Here is a 24938-nt window from a genome sequence, read left to right as displayed (position 1 = left end):
CTCAATTCCTCGGATATCTTATGTCCCTGGCCCATCCGTACATCTGGGAGATTGCTTGTGTCCTCCCTGGTGAAGACAGATCTAAAGTACGCATTAAATTCTGTTGCCATTTCCCTGTTTCCCATAACAATTTCTCCCAATTCATTCTTCAAGGGGCCAACATTGTTCTTAACTATCTTCTTTCTCTTCACATAGCTAAAAAAGCTTTTGCTATCCCCTTTTATATTCCTGGCTAGACTGAGCTCATACCTGATTTTTTCTCTCCATATTGCCTTTTTAGTTAAGATCTGCTGTTCCTAAAACTTTCCCAATCATCTGTATTCCCACTCATCTTAGCCCTGTCATACTTCTTTTTCTTTAATGCTATACAATCTCTGACTTCTTTTGTCAACCACTGTGGCCCCTTCTCCCTCTTTGAATCCTTCCCTCTCATTGGAATGAACTGCTTTAGCATCTTTTGTATTATCCCCAAGAATATCTGCCACTGCTGATCCACTGTCTTTCCTGCCAGGGCATCCGCCCATTTAACTTTGGCCAGCTCTTCCCTCATGGCTCTGTAGTCTCCTTTATTTAATTGCAACACTGACACCTCTGATCTGCCCTTATCCCTCTCAAATTGTAGATAAAAACTTATCATGTTATGATCACTACTTCCTAATGTCTCCTTTACTTCAAGATCACTTATCAATTCCTGTTCATTATACATCAAGTCCAAAATAGCCTCGTTCCTGGTTAGCTCAAGCACAAGCTGTTCCAAAAATACATCCCTTAGACACTCCACAAACTCCCTATCCTGGGGTCCAGCACCTACCTGATTCTCCCAGTTCACCTGCATGTTGAAATCTCCCATAACGACTGCATTACCTTTAGCACATGCCAATGTTAACTCCCTAATCAACTTGTACCCAATATCCACGCTACTGTTTGGGGGCCTGTACACAACACCCATTAGGGTCTTTTTACCCTTACTGTTCCTCAGCTCAATCCACACAGACTCTACTTCCCCTGTTCCCAAGTCACCTCTTGCTAAGGACTGAAACTCATTCCTCACCAACAGGGCCACCCCACCCCCTCTTCCCATATTTCTGTCTCTACGATAGCACGTATACCCTGGTACACTCAATTCCCCTTGCAGCCATGTCTCCGTTATCCCAACAATATCGTAGTTCCCCATTTTCATCTGAGCTTCAAGCTCATCTGTCTTATTTCTAACACTACGCGCATTCAAGTATAGAATTCTGAGCCCATTCCTCCTCTCTTTGCTTAAAACACTGTCTACTGTACCTAACCCAGCTCCTTGAACTTCCATCGGGCTAATTGCACCCTGAATTTTGATGACCTTCTCAAGATCACCCAAACCTTCTACACATTTAACCCCATGCTCCCTCTGACCAACCCTCTGGATCTGGATCCCTGCCCCCTGCACATCTAGTTTAAACCCCCCCGAGCAGCACTGGCAAACACTCCTGCAAGAATGTTAGTACCCTTCCGGTTCAGATGTAGACCGTCCCTTCGAAACAGATCCCAATGTCCCTGGAACAAAGACCAATTATCCAAAAACCTGAACCCTTCCTTCCTGCACCATGCTCTCAGCCTCGTATTGATGTGCATAATCATTCTATTCTTCGCCTCACTCACACGTGGCACGGGTAGCAATCCCGAGATTATCACCCTGGAAGTCCTGCCTTTCAGCTTCACTCCTAACTCCCTGAACTCTCTAAGCAGGACCCCCTCACTCACCTTACCTACATCGTTGATCCCTACATGGACCACTACATCTGGGTTCATGCCCTCGTTCTCAAGAATAGCCTGCACCCGATCTGAGATGACCCGGACCCTGGCACCAGGGAGGCAATATACCATCCGAGACTCCCGATCTGCCCCACAAAATCTCCTATCTGCCCCCCTGACTATAGAATCCCCTAAAACTATCGCTCTCTTCTCTTCCCTCCTCCCCTTTCTAGTTGAGGGTTCAACCTCTGTGCCAGAGGCAGGACCACTACAACTCATTCCTGGTAGGTCATCCCCATCAACAGTATCCAGTACGGTATACTTATTGTTAATGGGAATGGCCGCAGGGGTGCTCTGCTCTCTTTGCCTGCTCCCCCTGCCTCTCTGGACCGTCACCCATCTGCCTACTTCTTGGTTTTTTGGTGTGACTACCTCCTGATAACTCCTATCTATCTCTGCCTCTGCCTCCCGAATGATCTGTAGTTCATCCAGCTCCTGCTCCAACTCCCTAACTCGGGCTGATAGGAGCTGCAGCTGGACGCACCTATTGCAGGTGTGGTCATCAAGGACAACTGTGTTGACCCTGACTTCCCACATTCTGCATACGGAGCACACCACTGCTCTGACTGTCTCCCCCGTACCTGAACTGGATTAATAGAATAAGTCTAAAAAGCACCTAGCGACCTTACCTTCTTCCCCTCAGTGAGCAATCACACAGCCTTACCGAAGTCCACTTACGCCGAAGCCCACTTAGCCAAAGCCCAGGACTCTGCTTCCACGGACTCCGCTGCCCACTCTGAAAAGAAGTCCTGCCTTTTAAAGTGCGCGCTCGACGCTGACGTCACTCGCGCCTGCGCAGTTCTACCTCCTCCACAGGTATTGACCAGGTTTGAAGGTAAGAGGGGAATGATTTAATAGAAGCTTGAGGCCCAATTTTTTTTTATATAAACACAGAGTACAACATGTCCATGGATTGAGCTGCCAGAGGAGGTGGTTGAGGCAGTTACATTAGCAACTTCCAAAAGACAGTTGTACATGAATTGGAAAGATTTAGAAGGTTATGGGCTAAACGCAGGAAAATAGGACTATCTTGGATGGGCTAACCGATATGGTTGGCATGGACCAGTTAGGTCAAAGGACCTGTTTCTGTGATGTTTGAATCTATGACTGTATAATTGCCACAGACAGAACCAGCATCAGGAAGCCTGGCCTGACATTTGCAGCTTTCCCAGTGTGTTCTACTCCACTGTGAACATGAAATCTTGCAATCTATGATGCAATGCAAGATGCCTTCTACAGGGCTTTATGCACAATATTAACAACCAAATTAGTAGATGTACTTACTAGATAAGTTACATAGCATCAATCAACTGTATTTGTAGCAGTTATATTTAGATTATGGCTTATTTTCTTAAACTTTGTTTTAAATGAATGTGAAATAACATATCAATATTTGATATGTTATTTAACTGAATATTACAATAGTACAATATAACTGAAGACTGCATTGTTCAGAAGAATGGAAAGGAAATGAATTGCTGGAGTTTAACCTTAATGTAACTAAATAATAATAGGTGCACAACTTAAACATAGCAAAACAGTTCAGTGAAATATTAATTCACAGCAACCCAGTGACTCTACTAGGGTAGTTCTTAAATATAGGTGCTAAAAGGATTAGCAAAGTAAATTACTGAAAGCTGGAACATGGAACAAAGATTACAGTCACAACATCAAACTTTGTTTACATTCAGGTGCACGAGCTTGAAGCTGAACTGGAAGATGAACGTAAACAGCGCACCGTGGTGGCCGCTGCCAAGAAGAAGCTGGAGATTGACTTGAGTGACCTTGAAGGTCAGGTGGAAGTTGCAGTCAAGGGACGTGAAGAGGCCATAAAGCAACTTAAAAAACTTCAGGTCGGTGATTACAATTTGGTTAACAAAAATTACTCCAAAACCAATTGGTTTTAACTATGCCAAATAATGAGGCAATTCACTTAGAGCTAAAGTATCCTCATGCGAGAACATATTAATCATTAGCATAATTTAATTTATTTAAAAAGATAGAGTTCAGAAACTTCAATATTGCAATAGGTATTCTAAGTTCTAAAATATTGATGACACTCATCTAGTTAATAGCACTGGTTGGTTTCAACAGTTCAGTTGAACGCTTGTGGCTTCATTCAACAGGCTCAGATGAAGGATTACCAGCGTGAACTTGAGGATGCCCGCAACTCCAGGGAGGAGGTCCTGGCTCAGGCCAAAGAGAATGAGAAGAAAAACAAGAGTCTAGAGGCAGAACTTCTCCAACTCCAGGAGGTGAGCATAAAGAAATAAATGTTACCCAAGCATCTTGCCCTTTTCCTCTTTAATCTAAAAACTTGCTCCTTCTTAAGATAAGGAGGACCATGTCTTCTATATCAAATCCAGGAGACCAGCATGCAAGCCTAGGCAAATATCCAGGAAGGGAAAGATATATTGTACAATGTAGCTAGGCAACAATTGTTAGTCACCTGTATTTCAATAAATGCAAATTGCAAACTGCAAGTGAAATTTAATTTGGTTAACCCAGAGATGAAATCACACTGTCAGATTCAGACTCCATTTAAGAGTTATAAATTGACATGCTTCAGACTCATTGACACTACCACCCTAGGCTTTGCATGCCAATGAATGGTGCAGGACATGCTAATGTAGATTCCTGTTGGATGTATTAGTTGTGTAGTTTCCTAAGTATTTGCTCTTTCCCCAATTGCAACCCCATCTACCACAGATTTTCTTTTAAACTCTCTGAACTTTTTATTCCATTGTGCCTTTATTAAAAGTGACTGAGCATAGATCTCCATCCTGTAGTGTCTGTCTTAACAGTTCTGTTCTATCCATATCTGCTCTTTGGTGCTGTACAATTTTCCCCAAATTTCTAATTCTTAACCCCTGCAATTTTTACTGCCTTCATGTATTTATCCAATAAATATTATGTACATCTAAAGTTGAATTGTTAAACTTTAAAAAGTAGTTAATGACTTGACTTTCAGCTAGAGTAGTAGCATCATTAAAACACGATTACTACAATGACTCCACTATGCAATTTTCTCCTTGTTTCAATTAATTATCTTTTCCTTCCTCGTCAAGGATTTGGCAGCTGCAGAACGTGCTCGCCGACACGCTGAGCAGGAGAAAGAGGAACTCACTGAGGAGTTAGCAGGCAATGTCTCTGCAAAGTATGTATTAAGAAGTTCCTGATTTCTCTGTACTCCTGCTAAAATGCAGTTAGCTACTGACTGATAACCATTATATAAGATAAACAGGAGTAATGTTGTAGAACTTTTTCCAACCCCACCTGAAAATTTACATTCTGTTGAGTAAAGTGAATGATAGCTCTTCAATCAGCAACATAATCATTTTCCGGACTCCAATTTTAATAAGTAAATTATTTAAATTGTCCAGAATTCAAAATGATCAATAACACTCAAGAAAGTCAAATGAAATATAAAAGCTAGTTGTAATTAAACAAATACTGTATTCTGAAAACTCTTGAGTTTGTGGTTCAAGTTCACCAGACATTGAAAACACCTTACAGGTCCACTCTACTGGATGAGAAGCGCCGCCTGGAGACAAGAATATCTCAAATGGAAGAAGAGCTTGAAGAAGAGCAGGGTAACATGGAAACATTGAACGATCGCCTCAGGAAAGTGATTCAACAGGTACAATACTAGAGAAACTCTGATCATTTTGTCTCACAGAGTTTAACATTTGATAGCTATGATCCCACAAAGCAGATGATTATCCAGATGACAAGCAGGGGTTCAAAACCCATACCAATATCCAATTCTATATATACACACATACCAACATTGTCACTTAGAATTCACTAGACAAAACATTGTGAATATCCCACACTGTGTCAGTATAACTCTTTAAATTATGATCATAAACCTCTCATTAGGTTGATATGTCAGTCTGCTCCAATCTTGGGGATGTTTTGTATTAAGCCAATAACCATGGCTTTTTTTTTTAATAGCTATGCCATCAAATTACACATTGCTTTAGCATAGACATTCAGAGCTTTTGCCTAGAAACTGGAATGTGTAGCATGTGTTTCATATGTGGTTTCCATGTTGTCATTACTGTTGTGTCATTTCCAGTGAAACTGCTGACCAATCACAGAAAAGAGGACTGGGCACTTCAAAACACTATTCCCTTTATGACAGTTGTTTTCCCACTTGTCATTTATACATTGGAAACCATCTTCAACATGGAGCAGCCTTGTTTCCTTGTTTCAACTCATGGTAAAACATGAACCAAGTATTGTTGTGTCAGCTGGGAGATATTAACTAGAGGTCAGCTGGATTAAAGGCTGTCTTCACATGCTAGTCTGGGTTTGCAATGTAATGCAGATTCGTTGTATAATTCCTGGGTCTGACAGATGCTTGCTGCCAATCTTCAAAATTTTGCACAGCACTGATATCGTGAAGGAGCTTGAGGCTCATAGTGGGACCACTTGTAGCACTGCACTTAATCAAGTGAGGACCATCTGGGCAAGGTGCCATGATACAAGATAAAGTTCTGACTCACTTCCCATGCATCCAGGCAGCTAGGACGCAGTGGCTGTGAACTCAGCCAACAGGTCTTATTTTCACTCAGCAATTGGTGTGAAAATGACCCTGACAATTTTTTTAAGGGCACACTTTCTCAAATTTAGGATGAGGTGCCCTCCATTTGGGAGTTGATGCTAAAAACAGCATCTATTTGGCACATCAAAAAAGAAGCAAATCTGCTTTTAGGTATATCTTTGTTTGCCTAGTTACTGTTTCACTTCTCAATTACCACTTAAATTGTCTTTCTTCTTTGTTCTCTTCAGCAAAGTTAGGCATAAATTTATTATCAAAGTATGTATATCATATATGATTTTGAGATTCAGCTAATGTATCATATAATCATTTACAAGGCATTGATTAAAAGCAGTGTAGATGGTTGAAGGGTTCCCTCAGAGGGATATGAAGGAAAAAATAGTCCACATATTTAGTACACATAAACATCAAATATGTTAGTAGTACTCATTCAGTATATTGCTTTTGATTTAATCTTTCCTCAGTTGGATTGTCAAAAGAAACAAAATCTAATCATTTGTTAAGTTTGAATCTGTTGTGTTAATCTCCAGTTTAAAATACCATTTCTGAGGAAATGCTTCACGTCCCCTAATATTTTGTATGTTAATTAAAGTTATGCTCTACTATAGAACCATAGGACATTTCAGCACAGAAACAGGCCTTTTGGTCCTTCTTGGCTGTGCCGAACCATTTTTCTGCCTAGTCCCACTGACCTGCACCTGGGCCATATCCCTCCATACACCTCTCATCCATGTACCTGTCCAAGTTTTTCTTAAATGTTAAAAGTGAGCCCACACTTACCACTTCAACTGGCAGCTCATTACACACTCCCACCACTCTCTGTGTGAAGAAGCCCCCCCCCCAAAGTTCCCTTTAAACTTTTCCCCCTTCTCCCTTAACCCATGACCTCTGTTTTTTTTCTCCCCTAGCCTCAGTGGAAATAGCCTGCTTGCATTCATATAACCATATAATAACCATATAACAATTACAGCACGGAAACAGGCCATCTCGGCCCTTCTAGTCCGTGCCGAACACTTACTCTCACCTAGTCCCACTGGCCTGAACTCAGCCCATAACCTTCCATTCCTTTCCCGTCCATATATGTATCCAATTTTACTTTAAAAGACGATACCGACCCTGCCTCTACCACTTCTACTGGAAGTTCATTCCACACAGCTACCACTCTGAGTAAAGAAATTCCCCCTCGTGTTACCCTTAAACTTTTGCCCCCTAACTCTCAACACATGTCCTCTTGTTTGAATCTCCCATACTCTCAATGGAAAAAGCCTATCCACGTCAACTCTATCTATCTCCCTCATAATTTTAAATACCTCTACCAAGTCCCCCCTCAACCTTCTACGCTCCAAAGAATAAAGACCTAACTTGTTCAACCTTTCCCTGTAACTTAGGTGCTGAAACCCAGGTAACATTCTAGTAAATCTTTCCTGTACTCTCTCTATTTTGTTGACATCTTTCCTGTAATTCGGTGACTAGAACTGTACACAATACTCCAAATTCTGCCTTACCAATGCATTTTACAATTTTAACATTACATCCTGATGCACCATCGATAACTCTTGGAGATGGGAGGCGAACGATAGGGTTTTATTAGCAGCAAAACGGAGCACAGCATCTCGGAGACTGAGGGGGGGAGCAGTGCCTCCAATCGCCTTTATACAGGGGTCTGTGGGAGGAGCCACAGGTATACATAGTTTACCACACATCCCAACTCCTATACTCAATGCTCTGATTTATAAAGGCCAGCATACCAAAAGCTTTCTTCACCACCCTATCCACGAGATTCCACCTTCAGAGAACTATGCAACATTATTCCTAGATCACTCTGTCCTGCATTCTTCAATGCCCTATTATTTACCATGTATGTCCTATTTGGATTATTCCTACCAAAATGTAGCACCTCACACTTATCAGCATTAAACTCCATCTGCCACCATTCAGCCCACTCTTCTAACTGGCCTAAATCTCTCTGCAAGCTTTGAAAACCCACTACATTATCCACAACGCCACCTACTCTATCTATACCCATCATAATTTTATATACCTCTATCAAGTCTCCCCTCATTCTTTATACTGACACGTATAAAGAATAACATAACATTGCTGATGTAGTCAACTGTTAAAGAGAATTCAATGCATGATGACTAGAACTTACTTGATAAAGCCAATGTTTCGAATTGCTTTTAATTTTCTGCTGTTATACTTGCAAAACCTTACAAAAATTCTTTTAAACTATCAGTCAGAACAGCTATCTAATGAACTGGCTGCCGAGCGCAGTGCGAATCAGAAGAATGAAGGTGCTCGGCAACAGCTTGAGAGGCAGAACAAAGAGCTGAAGGCCAAGCTCCAGGAAATGGAAGGCACCGTCAAGTCCAAGTTCAAATCCACCATTTCATCTCTGGAGGCAAAGATCGCCCAGCTGGAAGAGCAGCTGGAAGCAGAAGCAAAGTAAGAGGACTTGACCTGATATATTATCTCCGTTTGTGAGTAATCCACGGCTTTAGTTTGCTCCTGTAGCCCAATGCATAATTTGCTGGCTACAGCAAGTCAGCCATGCTCACTGTTGCAACACACACAAAATGCTGGAGGAACTCAGCAGGCCGGGCAGCATCTATGGAAAAGAGTGAACAGTTGATGTTTTGGTCCGAGACCCTTCAGAGCCCTGATGAAGGATCTAAGCCCAAAATGTTGACTGTTTACTCATTTCCACAGATGCTGCCAGGCCTGCTGATTTCCTTCAGCATTTTGTGTGTGCTGCTTTGGATTTCCAGCACCTGCTGATTTTCTCATGTTTGGGATGCTTACTGTTAATCTTTTTTTTTCTGGAGCTGCCAATGTTATTTTCCCAGAACCGAGCAATTCAATGCTGACTGGGGGATCGATTCATCAAACACCATTGCTCTGTCCTCCACAAAAGGCCGGTTTTCCTGGTGATCACCCATTTCGATTCTACTCTCCATTCCCATTTGGACACGTTGGTCTGCGGTCTCCTCTACTGCTACAGTGAGGCCACTCTCAGTTTGAAGGAGCAACGCCTCAGATTCCATCTGGGTAGCCTCCAACCTGATGGCATGAACTGCGTTTTCTACCCCACCCCCAAACTCGTCCTTTTTTTTCCATTCTAACTCTGGTTCCCCTCTTACCCATTCTCTTCTCATCACCTCCTTCTTCCCTTTCTCCCATGGTCCTCTCTTATCAGATTCCATCTTCAGCCCTTTACCACTTCCACTACCTTCTCCCAGGATCTCGCTTAATCCCCCCTCCCTCAAACATCCACCACCTGATTCCCTCTCACCTGATTTCATCTATCTCTCACCAGCTTGTACTCCTTCCCTTCTCCCCTCCTTTCCAGTCCTGATGAAGGGTCTCGGCCCAAAACATCGACAGTCTATTCTTCTCCATAGATGCTGTCTGACCTGCTGAGTTCCTCCAGTATTTTGTGTGTGTTGCTCAAAATGATGAGGCTCCTGTGACAGCAGGGACCTGGACAAAGTTCCATCACGTTGCTGCTAAAACAAGCCCCAGCCATAAAATGAGAGAAGAAAACTTTGTAAGCCACTTGAGCCCCATCCCTGCCATAAACAGTTCTCATACTTTTGAAATATCCCTACAGTTTGGAAGCAGTCAACATTTGTTGAACTTTTTGAAGTTCAACATTGACTACTCAAAAACACATTTAAAAAAACATTGAAGTAAGCTCAATTAATTCAAGCCCTAGTCACCTGGTACAGGATCGGTGGACAGATTGCAGCAAGATCACATACTTCTATCAGAGAATCACCAGCAAAGAGGGACCAGCCAGTCTGAACGTGGTCGTTCACTCAAACTTGAGAACATTTACACTGATAAATGCAGCAATTCAGCAAGGAACTGCAGTCATCTTCCAACCAATTACTTGTCACAGAAACTGAGTAGCCATCTGATAACATCTTGATTACAGTCTTCAGAATGTCTAAATTTCCCCTTGGAAAGAAAAACACCCGAGGATTACATAGTGAGTAATCATTCCTATAACAGATGTGAACCAGGGCTCAATAATATGTGGATGTACGGCTTTTTTCCAACTTTAAAGAAGTTACCATATAGTAGTTATATGTATTCAAATATGGATGTTGACCCATTTATACTCTGCTTATCTGTAATTCATTTCCCACTTGCAAAAATAAAGGATACAAATTGAATATTATATTTAGATAATAGTTGGCAGTAAGCTGAGGCTGTAACTACATTCTGGCAATTACATTGCTGTCTAATAGCCACTTAAGCTTCAGTTCTTTCCTTTGTGTATTTGAAACATTCTGAGATTAAGTCTCCAGTCTCCCTCTGTATCCACTGGATTGATTTTCCACAGACAGTTTTTCTATGGCTTATACATATTAAAAATCCTCAAGCCATTTTTAATAAGACAATCCAATTAATATCAAACCCTGAATAACAAATTGTTCTGTTATATGAGGAAATCTTAATGGAATTGGAGAGGCACAATTAAGTCGTAGGTCAGACAAACTACAGCTGATCTAGCAGTTAATGTTGCCAAAGCCACCTACTGCAATGATATTTCTTGATCTGTTTCACATGAAACATCTTACCTTTCAGGGAGAAACAAGCGTACACCAAGGCAGCCCGCCGTACAGAGAAGAAACTGAAGGAGGTCATTTTGCAGGTGGAGGATGAGCGAAGACATGGGGAGCAGTATAAAGAACAGGTAAAGTACCAACCTCCCCCCAGAAAATAGCAACACTCATATGCACTCTGTTGCATCTTTCAATGCATTCTACAGTACTGTGTAAAAGTCTTGGGCACATACAGTATATATAGCCAGGGTGCCTAAGACTTTTCAACAGTACTGTATTTGTCAAAGTGAAGTGGAGATCAAGTTTGTAATTCTGGTGGGAGCAAAGGATGTTGGGAATGGCAAGGGTGGAAGGGGTGTGAGACAGGAGGTAGAGCCGTGCCAGGGGTGGGGGAAGGTGGCACGGCATGGATGCAGACACACCCAGCCCTGAGACACCAGGCAAGGTCATCTGATTCCAAACAATTCACTTATTGATCATTACAGAATGTCTCTCTGGTGCTTCCCGCTCCCTCCCCTCTCCCTCTCCCTGCCCCCCGCCCACTTCCAGTCCACAATGGGGCACCAAAAGTCTTAAGCACCCTAGTTATATACAGTATACGCGCCTAAGACTTTTACACGGTACTCCGAGAACATCAGAACCTTCCAATTCAATGTCATGGCTGACGAATTTGGATTATAGCCACAGCTTTTATTTGTTTCAAATATCAAACTATGAGTTTATTAAATTCTTCTGGCCTCCAAATTACTATGAAGCTTCACAATATTGTTCCAGTTTTCACATTTCCTTCATCTCCAATAGGAACCATATGGCTATCCAGTTCTGATGGAAGATGAAGGTGAAATTTTGAGGGTACAGAATCTTTATGTTCCTGTTAGGTTCAAAGGAAAGGTTAAAAGTTTGAGAGAGCCATGGTTTTCAAGGGATATTGGAAACTTGGTGAGGAAAAAGAGGTATCTACAATAAATATAGGCAGCATGGAGTAATTGAGGTGCTCAAGGAATATAAAGAATGTAAAAAGAATCTTAAGAAAGAAATTAGAAAAGCTAAAAGATACGGGGTTGCTTTGGCAAGTAAGGTGAAAATAAATCCGAAGGGTTTCGACAGTTATATTAATAGCAAAAGGATAGTGAAGGATAAAATTGGTCCCTTAGAGAATCAGAGTGGACTGCTATGTGTGGAGCCAAAAGAGATGGGGAAGATTTTGAACAATTTCTTTTCTTCAGTATTCACTAAGGAGAAGGATATTGAATTGTGTAAGGTAAGAGAAACAAGTAGGGAAGTTATGGAAACTATGACAGTTAAAGAGGAGGAAGTACTGGCGCTTTTAAGGAATATAAAAGTGGATAAGTCTCCAGGTCCTGACAGGATATTCCCTAGGACCTTGAGGGAAGTTAGTGTGAAAATAGCAGGGGCTCTGACAGAAATATTTTTTATTTTTTTTATTAGTTTTTCAAAACATTTTACAAATTAAAAACCCCAAATCCCAATGAGGAACATTAAAACAGTGCAAAATTAAGCATACAATAACAATATGTTACAAAGGAAGAGAATTTAGCAAAAAAAAAGCACCTAAATTAAAGACAAGTAAGCTTAGTGTCCTCCCCAAGCCCCACAACACAAGAAAAAACAACAGCAACTCCAGACCAACCACAACACAACATAGAGAGAATAAGTCAGGACAGCCAAGCTCCCAGACTGTGAATACACTCAGCAACAGAGGATAATAATGCCTTCTACCAGAAAAAAAAGGAGCTGAAAGCAAGGGACCAAAAAGAAAAAAAAAACCCTAGTCAAGAGGAAGGTTATGAAAGTACTTGATAAAAGGTCCCCAGACCTTATGGAACTTTAGATCCGAATTGAGAACTGAATAATGAATTTTTTCAAGGTCCAAACAGGCCATGATGTCGTTAAGCCATTGAGCATGAGTGGGCGGGGCAACATCTCTCCATCTGAGGAGGATCAAGCGTCTAGCCAGGAGAGAGGCAAAGGATAATATTCGGCATTTGGTCGGACCCAGACATAAATCTGTCTCGCCCCAAAAACCGAACAGAGCAATTAAGGGGTTTGGTTCTAGGTGCTGATTCAGAATACATGATAACGTAGTGAAGACTTCTTTCCAGAATTTCTCCAAGCTAGGACAGAACCAGTACATATGGATGAGAGAGGCCACGCCCCTCTTGCATTTATCACAGAGCGGACTAACGCTAGGGTAGAATCGAGATAGTTTAGATTTAGACATATGGGCTCTATGAACAATCTTAAACTGTAAAAGGCAGTGGCGAGCACAAAGAGAGGTTGAGTTAACCGATTTGAGAATTGAATCCCAGCTCTCCTCAGATAAGGAGAGACTTAAATCCTGTTCCCAGGCCATTTTGATTTTATCCATGGGAGCCCGTCGTAAGGCCGCTAGTTAGAAATATTTCAAATGTCATTAGAAACAGGGATGGTGCCGGAGGATTGGCATAATGCTCATGTGGTTCCATTGTTTAAAAAAGGTTCTAAGAGTAAACCTAGCAAATATAGACCTGTCAGTTTGACGTCAGTGGTGGGTAAATTAATGGAAAGTATTCTCAGAGATGGTATATAAATTATCTGGATAGACAGGGTCTGATTAGGAACAGTCAACATGGATTTGTGCATAGAAGGTCAAATCTTATTGAATTTTTTGAAGAGGTTACAAGGAAAGTTGACAAGGGTAAAGCAGTGGATGTTGTCTATATGGACTTCAGTAAGGCCTTTGACAAGGCTCCGCACAGAAGGTTAGTTAGGAAGGTTCAATCGTTAGGTATTAATATTGAAGTAGTAAAATGGATTCAACAGTGGCTGGATGGGAGATGCCAGGGAGTGGTGGTGGATAACTGTTTGTCAGGTTGGAGGCCAGTGACTAATGGTGTGCCTCAGGGATCTGTACTGGGTCCAATGTTGTTTGTCATATACATTAATAATCTGGATGATAGAGTGGTAAATTGGATTAGTAACTATGCAGATGATACTAAGGTAGGTGATATTGTGGATAATGAAGTAGGTTTTTAAAGCTTACAGAGAGATTTAGGCCAGTTAGAAGAGTGGGCTGAACGATGGCAGATGGAGTTTAATGCTGATAAGTGTGAGGTGCTACATTTTGGTAGGAATAATCCAAATAGGACATATATGGTAAATGGTAGGGCATTGAAGAATGCAGTAGAACAGAGTGATCTAGGAATACTGGTGCATAGTTCCCTAAAGGTGGAATCTCATGTGGATAGGGTGGTGAAGAAAACTTTTGGTATTCTGGCCTTTATAAATCAGAGCTTTGAGTATAGGAGTTGGGATGTAATGTTAAAGTTGTACAAGGCATTGGTAAGGCCGAATTTGGAGTATTGTGTACAGTTCTGGTCAATGAATTATAGGAAAGATGTCAACAAAATAGAGAGTACAGAGAAGATTTACTAGAATGTTACCTGGGTTTCAGCACCTAAGTTACAAGGAAAGGTTGAACAAGTTAGGTCTTTATTCTTTGGAGTGTAGAAGGTTGAGGGGGAACTTGATAGAGGTATTTAAAATAATGGGGGGGATAGATAGAATTGACATGGATAGGCTTTTTCCATTGAGCGTAGGGGAGATCCAAACAAGAGGACATGAGTTGAGAGTTAGGGGGCAAAAGTTTAAGGGTAACACGAGGGGGAATTTCTTTACTCAGAGAGTGGTAGCTGTATGGAATGAGCTTCCAGTAGAAGTGGTAGAGGCAGGTTCAGTATTGTCATTTATAGTAAAATTGGATAGGTATATGGACAGGAAAGGAATGGAGGGTTATGGGCTGAGTGCGGGCCAGTGGGACTAGGTGAGAGTAAGTGTTCAGCACAGACTAGAAGGGCTGAGATGGCCTGTTTCCATGCTGTAATTGTTATATGGTTATAAGATTACATATCTTAAAAATCTACCTGGTTCCCTCCTCCATAAGGACTACCTGACATGCTGTGGACTTAAGAAGCATTCCATGCTGATTTTTAAGATTTTCTGGCTTAACAATATTTTGCTTTTAGTTAAAATGTGATGTCAATTGTGTAAGAACATGATAGAGTGTATTAATATTGTAGAAGCCATAGTGAAATCAAGGCAGATTTCTGTGTAAACAGGGCCAGTGGCTCAGTCTGCTCTGCATCAACTGCTCACTAGATTGACCTGCAATTGCTAATTCAGACTAATTTTTGAGGGGCATGTTCTAGACTTCTGTAGAAATGCTAATAAAGTCAACACTTACTGTGAACTAGAGGGTAAGTCGGATATCTCCCCTGACAAGTGCAAAATTAAACACAGGCATTTTGAATTCACAAGCAAGAGAAAATCTGCAGATCTGCAGAAATCCAAGCAACACACATAAAATGCTGGAGGAGCTCCACAGGTCAGGCAGCATCTATGGAAAAGTACAGTCGACATTTCAGTCTGAGACCCTATATCAGGACATCAGAAGTCACTACCCCTTTCCTTCTAAAAGTTTCGTAATGCCTGTAGTCCCTAAAAAAAATTTGCCTTTGAAGAAAATGGAAAACTGTGAAAGTACCTTATTTAACAAACTGATGTCCCATAACCACAAAGTGCCAACCCTCTTAGGGCCTGCCTATTCACATGTAAACAAACATAACTAAATATTAACTGCTGTCAAACAGCTCTGCTAAGCAAAATTAATTTTACAACCACAGGATCTAATTCTTTCAGATTTTTAAAACAAAATAAGCAAAAATTTTCTTTTACATACTGTCACATTTATCTCTATTCCATCTTTCTTCTAACTTCTGCATTCAATTTTGCATAAAGGATTCAAGATTGTTTATTATCATTTTTCTGTGCGTGAGAGTAAAGAAGAAAATGATTGTTATTCCACATTTGATGCAGTATAAAAACACAATAAATATAAATTCAATCCTATAAAACACAATGTACAAATAACTCGAGTGTGATCAGCTTGTGTACTTAGACTGATTGTATGTTGGTAAATAAGGTGATACCATGGGCAGAAGTATCTGAACTCTGGTAACTGGTGACTCTGGCAGAAATGATTATGTGACAAGTGACTCTTGGTAAGCAGAGCTCTTCTAGGTAGCAACGTGGCACATGAAAACACAGTCGGAGTGTCTGTTGGTGTAGCTATGAGGGGTAGAGTTTGAGTGTAAGGTGCCAGTGCTAGGGGATGAAGGGTGCTGAGGGGTAGTGGAGAGGAGTGGCTGATGTGGATGTGGTGTTGGGGGATTGGTGGGGTGTAACGTGCAAAAGTGTTGATCACCATTATGGCTTGTGGTGGGGGGGGGGGGGGGGTAATTGCTTTTGAGTCTAGTGGTCCCGGCATGGTTGCTGCATAGCTTCTTCCCTGATAGCCGTCCATAAGCAGGGTGGGTGGGATCCTTCATGATATTGCTGGCCTTTTTCTGGCCCCTTTCTATATATCTCCTTGATGGTGGAGTAGGCTGGTGCCAGCTGGGCAGCTGTTAGGACTCATTGTGGAGCCATCCTATCAGTCACAGTGCCGTTACCTCTCCATACCACACAGTGATGCAGCATGTTAGGATGCTCTCAACTGCACATCTGAAGAAGGTCGTAGTTTCCTGCTTCAGACTACTGAGCTGCTCATTAATGATTCTGCTGTCTGATCAAGGAGATTCGTGGCTGATTTTCCCTCAGAGGCTTTCCCCAGGGCTGAAATGGCTAGCACAAGAGGGCATAGTTTTAAGGTGCTTGTAAGTAGTTACAGAGGAGACGTCAGGGGTAAGTTTCTTTTACACATAGATTGGTGAGTGCGTGGAATGGGCTGCCAGTGGCGGTGGAGGCGGAAATGATAGGTTCTTTTAAGAGACTCCTGGATGGCTACGTGGAGCTTAGAAAAATAGAGGTCTATGGGTAAAGCCTAGGTAGTTCTAAGGTATGGACATGTTCGGCACAGCTTGGTGGGCCGAAGGGCCTGTATTGTGCTGTAGGTTTTCTATGTTTCTAATCCCCTGCACCCTTATGTCTGTAAAATACAGTACAACAAATCCCAGTGTGAAGTCTCAGAGAAAGCCTGTGGGTAAAGTGCAAAAGGAACGACTTACTAGCATCATTCCGTGCCATTGATTCAAAATTGAATTAATACACTCAATTATTACCTACCAGAAGGCATGAATCTTTTTGTCTCTTGTAAATTGTGAGTTTTATTTTTGTAATACATTATCATTAACAAAACTGTTTTATTGATCGAGATGTGCTACGAATTTTAGTGCTACCTCAGTACAGGCTTAAAATATTTTATCTCCTGCAGGCAGAGAAAAGCAATACCCGCATGAAGCAGCTCAAACGACAGCTGGAAGAGGTAGAGGAAGAATCCCAGCGGATCAACGCATCTCGGCGCAAACTTCAGCGAGAGCTTGAAGAAGCCACAGAACTGAACGAAACCATGACCCGTGAATGTAACACACTGAAGAACAAACTAAGGTAAACCCAACCTTCCCACAGTGGGTAGGAGCTCCTTAAACAGATGTAATCGCAGTGTCTGCTTTGGAATGCTGATGATTTCCTGGGAATTTTCTCCATGCTGATCCCCCGTCACTGTCTCATTGCCAATGGAGGTATGGTAGTTAATCGATGTTAACTGGATTTTTCCTGAACTTCCATTCAACTTACAGTGGCAGGCTGTGAACAGCTCCAGGGAAACTCCTAGTATTTAACACTCCCTCTCAAAGTGGTAAGATAAAAATGTTGATGCTTTATAATGAGTTACATGAAGACATCATTTAAACAGAGCAGGTAAGAAAAAAAAAATTCAGGCCAAGTTTTACAATAGAGTGATGTACAAGAGAGACCAGCAGAATTCCATAGCTTCCCATGGATAACTTTTACAGCTCTTCCCCAGGTTACCAACAGTGACTTATGGAAACCCTGTACATAACGAATAGGTATTTGGGGGATTGGTGGGACGGGAACAAGGCATTTCTGTGTGCCTTCTCTCCACACCACATCATCCATCGCAGCTGTGTCATATTCACACAAGTATTGACAAGTTGGGCTACTATAAGAGAATTTAGGATTCAACCACAGATCTCAGGGAGTAAAGTTTCAGGTAGTCCAGATATCAAAGATGGCAGTTTCCTCATTCCTGAAGACATCTGCATTCTGGTTGTTTTTATTCAGCAGCTTTTAATCTTTTTGGTGCTATCCAAATTTTAAAAATCATTAGATTTATAATCTTATTTTTGGCTAATAATCTTGTTTTAGTCCAATACCATAATCATTGTGTCACTGGATGCCTTAAAATCATTTGTCAAAGGAAAAGCTCCAAAGCTGAGTAATGAGGCATACAGGTTTACTTTAAGTAATCTGTGTACCACCTTAGAGAACTCAGTGCAGATTCTGAATTTTAGCTATCATTCAACATAAAATAACCAATGGTAGATAACTTATCTAATATGGAGTTATTACAATGGTAGTAGATTCAGGCCATCATCCATTGTCCTCTGCACAACATCAATGGGATTTGATTATGATTTGCTTTAAGAATTGTTTATAATGGGAATGACGTGTAACCATGAGGGAAATCTTGTCTTTATTACAGAAATGCACATGAGCCAGCTCAGTGAACATCCAGGTACCTCCCAAACCTCAGCTATGCAACTCTCCATATTGCTCCAACTTCCATCTCATTTTCTCCTTAAATGCTGACAATTTTCTGAAAACTCTTAAGTCTGAGGAATGGTGTTAGAAAATATAAAGTGATCTAAAGATAGAAGAGCCACGGGATGAGATCTATATATGACATATCATACTGAGTATCCCTAGAGAAATATAAACCTTATCCCGTGGTTTTTCATTATGCATTCTGTTTATACCACGTTAGATGAAATAGGCTTCAATTTCAATGCTTCGAGCTGATACTGTGCTGAAATGCCAGTTACTCTTAATGAATGGTAATTAAATATATCTTAACTTTGATGTGCCTGAATTATTTTTCAAGAAAATGACATCACGTGGTAAAATAAACAGAATAAAATTATAATGTATTGTTACAGTAAAAGAGCTTAATTCTTTTCATACTGCTGCGTACATGCAGTGGACTGTGCAATGTTCACAAACTCTCAAGGCTGTCACTAACCATTGTGCCAACCCTTACACTGCCAAGTCAGCCAAGAGATTAGTTAATCTTCAGTCTGAACTTTTCCCCCCTTCCTTCCTTTTGAAACAGACTATGTTTTGTAACTAAACATAGGTAAAATCTGAGAGCAATGCCACAGACTTAAGTATTCTTGGGGTGAAATTATTGACTGTATTCCAGAGAGCCGACCCTGGTAAATCCAGTCTGTTTTCATTTATAGATGATAATTCCATAACAAAGTGGGCTATATTGTTGGAAATATGATCCCTGCAATAACTTGGGATACTCTCAGCAAGAGCAAACATTGTCACTGGAATTTTTCAAAGCACAATTTTGCGGCAGTTAAGGGTTTGACCCTTTTTTGCTTTATTAATTCCATATTATCAAACTGCATTATTTTCCCCAGCCCTTTGAGGATTATATAAATACTGTGTGAAGAGACTATTCATCATATTTCAGTAAAATTATCATTTTTATTCTGCAAAATTCAAAATAAATTAGGCATTTACTGATTTAATGGAGATGACTATCATGGGAATTATTTTTTTAAATCCCTTGGTCCTCAAAGGGTTAAATAAATACATACTAATCAGAAAGCATGGCTAAAGCTTGTTCACAGAAATATATTATCATTTTAACCCAAACACATAAAAATAATTTATTTAAACTGAAATATTGTAGGATTTTAAGTTTGTTTTGCAACTATTTTGAGCTCTCTACAGTTCGTATCAGAACACTGGAGCTAGAAAGTAAATATATGGCTAGCATTCACCCAGTTACACAAAACCAACTAGCCAGACTCACCGATACTGTTTTCCTAACATCACCAGTATTTGAAATTAAACTGCCTGAACATAGCTGTAGATTTTGCATATGTAGACTTTGAGAAACAGAAGCACTTATCTAGTGATTAGTATTCCTTGCATGTGTAGTTTCCAAGCAAGTCAAATGCATGTTTTATAGTTGAATGTGGCATAGCAGGCACAAAGAGACTATTTCAATTTTACCGTCAGACTGATGGTATGGATGGCTGTCAATCTCCAGCAGGGTTAGAAACTTGAAAATATAAACAAATCTTCATCTCAAGAAGTCTCCAAGATCAACAGGTAACTAAAAGCAGCAATATTCCATTAATACCAGAATACCTGAGCTGACAAATCTGATGTCAAGCTCCAAATCTTTCAGAACATGTTTTAAGATGGGATGCATCATTTAAAAAACCTTGAAATACCACCTGAACCCAAGAGACATTGACTAATTTATTGTTTACAATAAAGCAAAATTTGATGAATGATATCAAACACGTGGAGCCCTTGAACCCATCTAGGATTTTTGGTTAACAATATCCTGGGCTTTTATCTCCAATATCCAAACGCTGCTAGGTTTGGTTTGGAGGGATTGGCTAAATGTTAGCCTTCTTATTGTCACTGACTTTTACCAACTCTAACGAGCTGTATTTTTCTGATGTAGGCGTGGAAATGAGCCTATGCTCAGCGGTGCTCGAAGATCTGGCGGCAGACGTGGCATGATTGATAATGCTTCACTAGAAAACTCTGATGAAGACATTGGAGGACGAGATGCAGACTTCAACAGCACAAAATCTGCCGATTAGTGACTGTACTATCGTATAGAAGGGGGGAATATATACAGATGCTTAGAAAAAGCTTTAAAAGGGTAAAAGGGTCACACACATGGTATTTAACAAGGCACAGTTTCCCAACCCTTAAAACTACCCCATCATGATAAAACAACTATCTTCACATGCATGTAGTCAAAACCATGTTATTTTACTAAATGTTTTACATGTATCAAAGTTTCAAATATTCTAGCATTTAAAATACACTGTAAAAATACAGGCAAAAACATGTATCCCTAGAAGTGCACTGTCTAATGGGATAAGAATCTAAAATATTTTGTCACTGGATCATGAACAAAATTGATCAATATTATAAGAATGCACACTTCCCTAACTGAAATGATTGGTCTCACTCATCAACACAGATTTATTAGAGGTGGATGGCCCATTTGTGTCTTTATAAGAACCAAGCACATTACTGTACTATTTGCAATACATGCCTACTAGACCATAGCCATACTGGTCACAGGGTTCTAGAGAAGTGCTTTTTTATGCCACTTGAAGTACTGGATTTAAAAATAATCTATTATTTGCAGTAATATATTCATAACCTGCTAAACTGTTTTGCAAAGTATTTTGAAGCTGTTTTATGAACCACCATCACAAATAAAGGACTTTAAATCACAAGCTCTTGAGCTTTATGGTTATTCTTTTTACATATACATATTCATAATTGTTTTGTCATTTTTCCTCTATCAGCCACCTGCACCAAATAATGATTGCTGAACAATCAGTCAAAATGGGAGTTGAGGGGAACTGCATTTGTTGACTTTTTATTGTTCTTTCAATTCAAGGGAGCTGGTTCTTTTCCAATAACCAGGGTTGAAATCAACTCGGGGTCTATGCAACCCAGTAGATCTCAACCAATATAGTGTGCACATAGTGCCCCAGATTTGGTACTAAACTAAAACTTTAGAAACATTACATGAGTGGGGTGAGGACGTCACTGAAACAGGTGTTGCAGTGAATGGAAATGCCATTGTGCCAGAAAAGATTTCAGAGGATCTGAAGACCTTAATTCCTGGATTCAGCCTTTCACAGAACAGGATTGAAACAGCTGTTCACAGTCATAGACTTGAACAGAATGGTCTTTATTACCTAAAATAATACTGATACAAGTAGTTTGAAGGATCACATAACTATTGCTCTTTCCATTTGAAATGCTAGTATCTCCTGCCCCATTGAGAAATCTGTTGCTTGGACTTTTGGTTACTATTGAATTTAAATATAATTTAAGCACTTCTGCATACAAATTAGATTGCATAGTTTATTTTCAGTGGCATAAATCCAAATAAATCATAATAAGGCAAATCATAACAGTGATCATTTGCAGATGAAATTGTGCCACTCCCAAGTGTAGCCTCTTCATTTCCAGTCACAACTCTAACAACCAGCATCTGACAGCACTTAAATCATGGCAGTAAAATGCAATGTCTGGCAGCATAAACTGGAACTCCTAACAATCACAGGAAAACAGGGAGCACAATGTGCTTTGTTCTTTATTCAGAGACACTTTGCTAAACTCAGGACACTTAATAAAGCAGCTCCAAAGATCTTCCCTAAGTATTCAGCCTGCATTTAAATTAACAATAAGTACATTTGTTAGGTAATATGATGAACTTTAGTTTTCACATGTAGGCATTGCAAGAAAAACTTTGTGAACCCTTTGCAATTACCTGGTTTTCTGCATCAATTATTCATAAACTATTTTATAATCATCATCTAAGTCACAATAATAGACAAATACAATCTGCCTAAACTAGTAACACACAAACAATTGTACTTCTTGATAATACTGAATACACTATTTAAATAATCACAGTCTGGTGTGAATGTCTGGGGTAATGCCTTCTACAAAAGCTATTTGAAGTCAGGTGACATGAGTTTGGAGGTGTGGGTGGTAGAGGTGCCCTGCCCTGTAAAAAAAAGACACACAAAGTCAGGTTACTGACAGAACCTGCTTTTCTCAAGAGACATCTGTTTGTGTACACCATGCCTCAATCAAAAGAGCTTTCAGAGGAACACACACAAAATGCTGGAGGAACTCATCTGGCCAGGCAGCTTCTGTGGAAAAAGGTATTTTGTGTGTGTTGCTTGGATTTCCAGCATCCTCAGATTTTCTCGTTTGTGATTCAACTTTCAGAGGACCTTAGAAGAAGAATTGTAGAGTTGCAGGAAGCTGGAAAAGGCTACAAAAGTATTTCTAAAGACCTGAGTGTTCATTAGTCCATAGTAAGAGAAATTGTCTGCAAATTCAGTACTGTTGCTAATCTCCCCAGCAGTGAGCATCCTGTAAAGATCACACCAAGAGCACAGCGTACAATGCTGAAGGAGGTTGAAAAGAACCCAAGGGTAACAGCAAATGACCTGCAGAAATCTCTAGAACTTGCTAAAGTATATGTTCATGCATCCACTATAAGAAAAACTCTGAACAAGAATGGTGTTTATGCAAGGACACCACGGAAGAACCACTGCTCTCCAAATAGAAAACATTGCTGTACATCTCAAGTTTGCACAAGACCACCTGAATGTTCCACAACACTCCTGGGACAATGTTCTGTGGACAGATGAGACAAAATTTGAACTTCTTGGCCAAAATGCACACTGCTATGTTTGGAGGAAAAAGGGCACTGCACACTGACACCAAGACCTCATCCCAACTGTGAAACATGGCGATAGGAACATCATGGTTTGCTGCAGCTTGTTTTGGAATGGCCAAGTCTGAGTCCAGATGTTAACCCAACTGAGATGTTGTGGCATGACCTGAAGAGGGCTGTTCGTGCAAAGTATCCCAAAAGTATTTATGAACAGAGAGAGTTTTATATGGAGGAATGGTCTAAAATTCCTCCTCGCTGTTGTGCATGTTTGATCAGCAAGTATAGGAAAGGTTTGGTGAAGGTTATTGCTACTAAAGGACATCCTAGCAGTTATTAAAGACAAGGATTCACATACTTCTTCCAGCCTGGACTATGAATGATTAAAATAATGTGTTCAAAATTACATGGAAAGTACAATTGTTTGTGTGTTATTAATTTAGGTAGATTGTGTTTGTCTGTTATTGTGACTAAGATGAAGATCAGACTATATCATTTTATGAGTAATTAATGCAGAAAACTAGGGAATTGCAACAGGTTCACAAACCTTTTCTTGCAACTGTACATCAAAAACATACAGCCACTACATGGAAATGTATTGTTTGGATCAACGACAAACACAGTCAGAGGATGCACTGGAGGCAGTCACAAGTGTCGCCATGCTTCCAGTGCCAATATAGTATGCCCACAACTTGCTAACCCTAACCCATATGTCTTTGGAATATTGAGAGGAAACTGAAGCTCCCAGAGGAAACCCATGTGATTTTGGGGAGAACGTACTCCTGACGCTATAAAGCATTGTGCTAACCACCACACTACCACGGTAATGAGAAAAAACCATGTAACCTTTAGCTCAGTGACGGATCCCACAGGGGACAGAGCGTGGAGGTAGGTGCAGCAGATGATTCCAGGAGAATTGGTGATCCTGGGCTAAAAAAATGGACAATTCTGAAGACATTCTCCCATATAGTTTTTCACTCCCTTAGGCAGCCTGTGTGCTGCTGGTTTCCACTACCATAGAGATCCACACCTTGACACGGTGGAGAGGTTTGCGAGTTACTGAGATGTTGTCTGGAGTTTAGCCATCTGGCCCTTATCCAGTAAGGTCACCAGTGACAGTAAGGTCAGGGAGGGGTGGGGGAAGATAGGTTCCAGACAAAGAGCGATCCAACCATGACCTCAATGGTGGAGCAGGAGGGAAATGATGACCCATGACAGTGGCAGTGAAAGCAGAGGAAGGCTGCAGCAGTGAAGGGTCCTCAGTCACCTTGCATTTCATGCCACTGGACCCTGACCCCGATCAGTCAAGAGCCATGTAGTGGCTGCCCATGCATCAGCCTCCCCAGGCTAAACAGAATCACGTACAGTTGTTGTCCAGCAAGGAAATCCATCGTAAATAGAGTGACCGCTTCATCAAGCACCTCCACTCTATCAGCCAAAAGCAGAACCTCCCAGTGAGCAAGCATTTTAATTCTGATTCCATTTCCTGTTCCTACATGTAGGTCCTTGGCGTCCTCTAGATAGAGATCGGTGATTAGTGGTGCTGCCCAGGGATCTGTACTGGGACCTCTACTGTTATATATGTAAAAAAATTACCTGGATGAAAATATAGATGACTGGGTTAGCACGTTTACAGATGATTCATAGATTGGTGTTGTAAATAACATACACTGACAAAGAA

The 24938-nt window shown here is 40.7% G+C and overlaps 2 protein-coding genes across 5 annotated transcripts in view; one reads left to right on the top strand and one right to left on the bottom strand.

The window, feature by feature from the left end:
- Nucleotides 1-21290, top strand: part of myh11b (myosin, heavy chain 11b, smooth muscle) — a 139068-nt gene extending 117778 nt beyond the window's left edge. For 2 of the 3 annotated variants that reach the window (XM_059979349.1, XM_059979348.1), the window contains 8 exons: nt 3483-3644; nt 3918-4046; nt 4860-4948; nt 5308-5431; nt 8595-8803; nt 10952-11060; nt 17201-17373; nt 20498-21290. In XM_059979349.1, coding sequence (XP_059835332.1) covers nt 3483-3644; nt 3918-4046; nt 4860-4948; nt 5308-5431; nt 8595-8803; nt 10952-11060; nt 17201-17373; nt 20498-20639 — 1137 coding nt within the window. In that variant the 3' untranslated portion in view covers nt 20640-21290. Of the gene's footprint in view, nt 1-3482; nt 3645-3917; nt 4047-4859; nt 4949-5307; nt 5432-8594; nt 8804-10951; nt 11061-17200; nt 17374-18490; nt 18524-20497 lie in introns of all 3 variants that reach the window. The other variant, XM_059979350.1, reaches the window with a different exon arrangement.
- Nucleotides 1-24938, bottom strand: part of nde1 (nudE neurodevelopment protein 1) — a 75378-nt gene that overhangs the window by 5652 nt on the left and 44788 nt on the right. Inside the window, exon 10 of one of the 2 annotated variants that reach the window (XM_059979363.1) lies at nt 22561-22579. The exons of the other annotated variant lie outside the window; for it this stretch is intronic. The gene's annotated coding sequence lies outside the window, so the exon portion shown is untranslated. Of the gene's footprint in view, nt 1-22560; nt 22580-24938 lie in introns of those variants that run through there. 2 annotated transcript variants of the gene reach the window in all.

This window comes from Hypanus sabinus, chromosome 9 (assembly GCF_030144855.1).
Source record: "Hypanus sabinus isolate sHypSab1 chromosome 9, sHypSab1.hap1, whole genome shotgun sequence".
NCBI classification, from domain to species: Eukaryota; Metazoa; Chordata; class Chondrichthyes; order Myliobatiformes; family Dasyatidae; genus Hypanus; species Hypanus sabinus.
The sequence above is the reverse complement of the archived record's forward strand: the minus strand, read 5'-3'. Positions and strand labels throughout refer to the sequence as shown.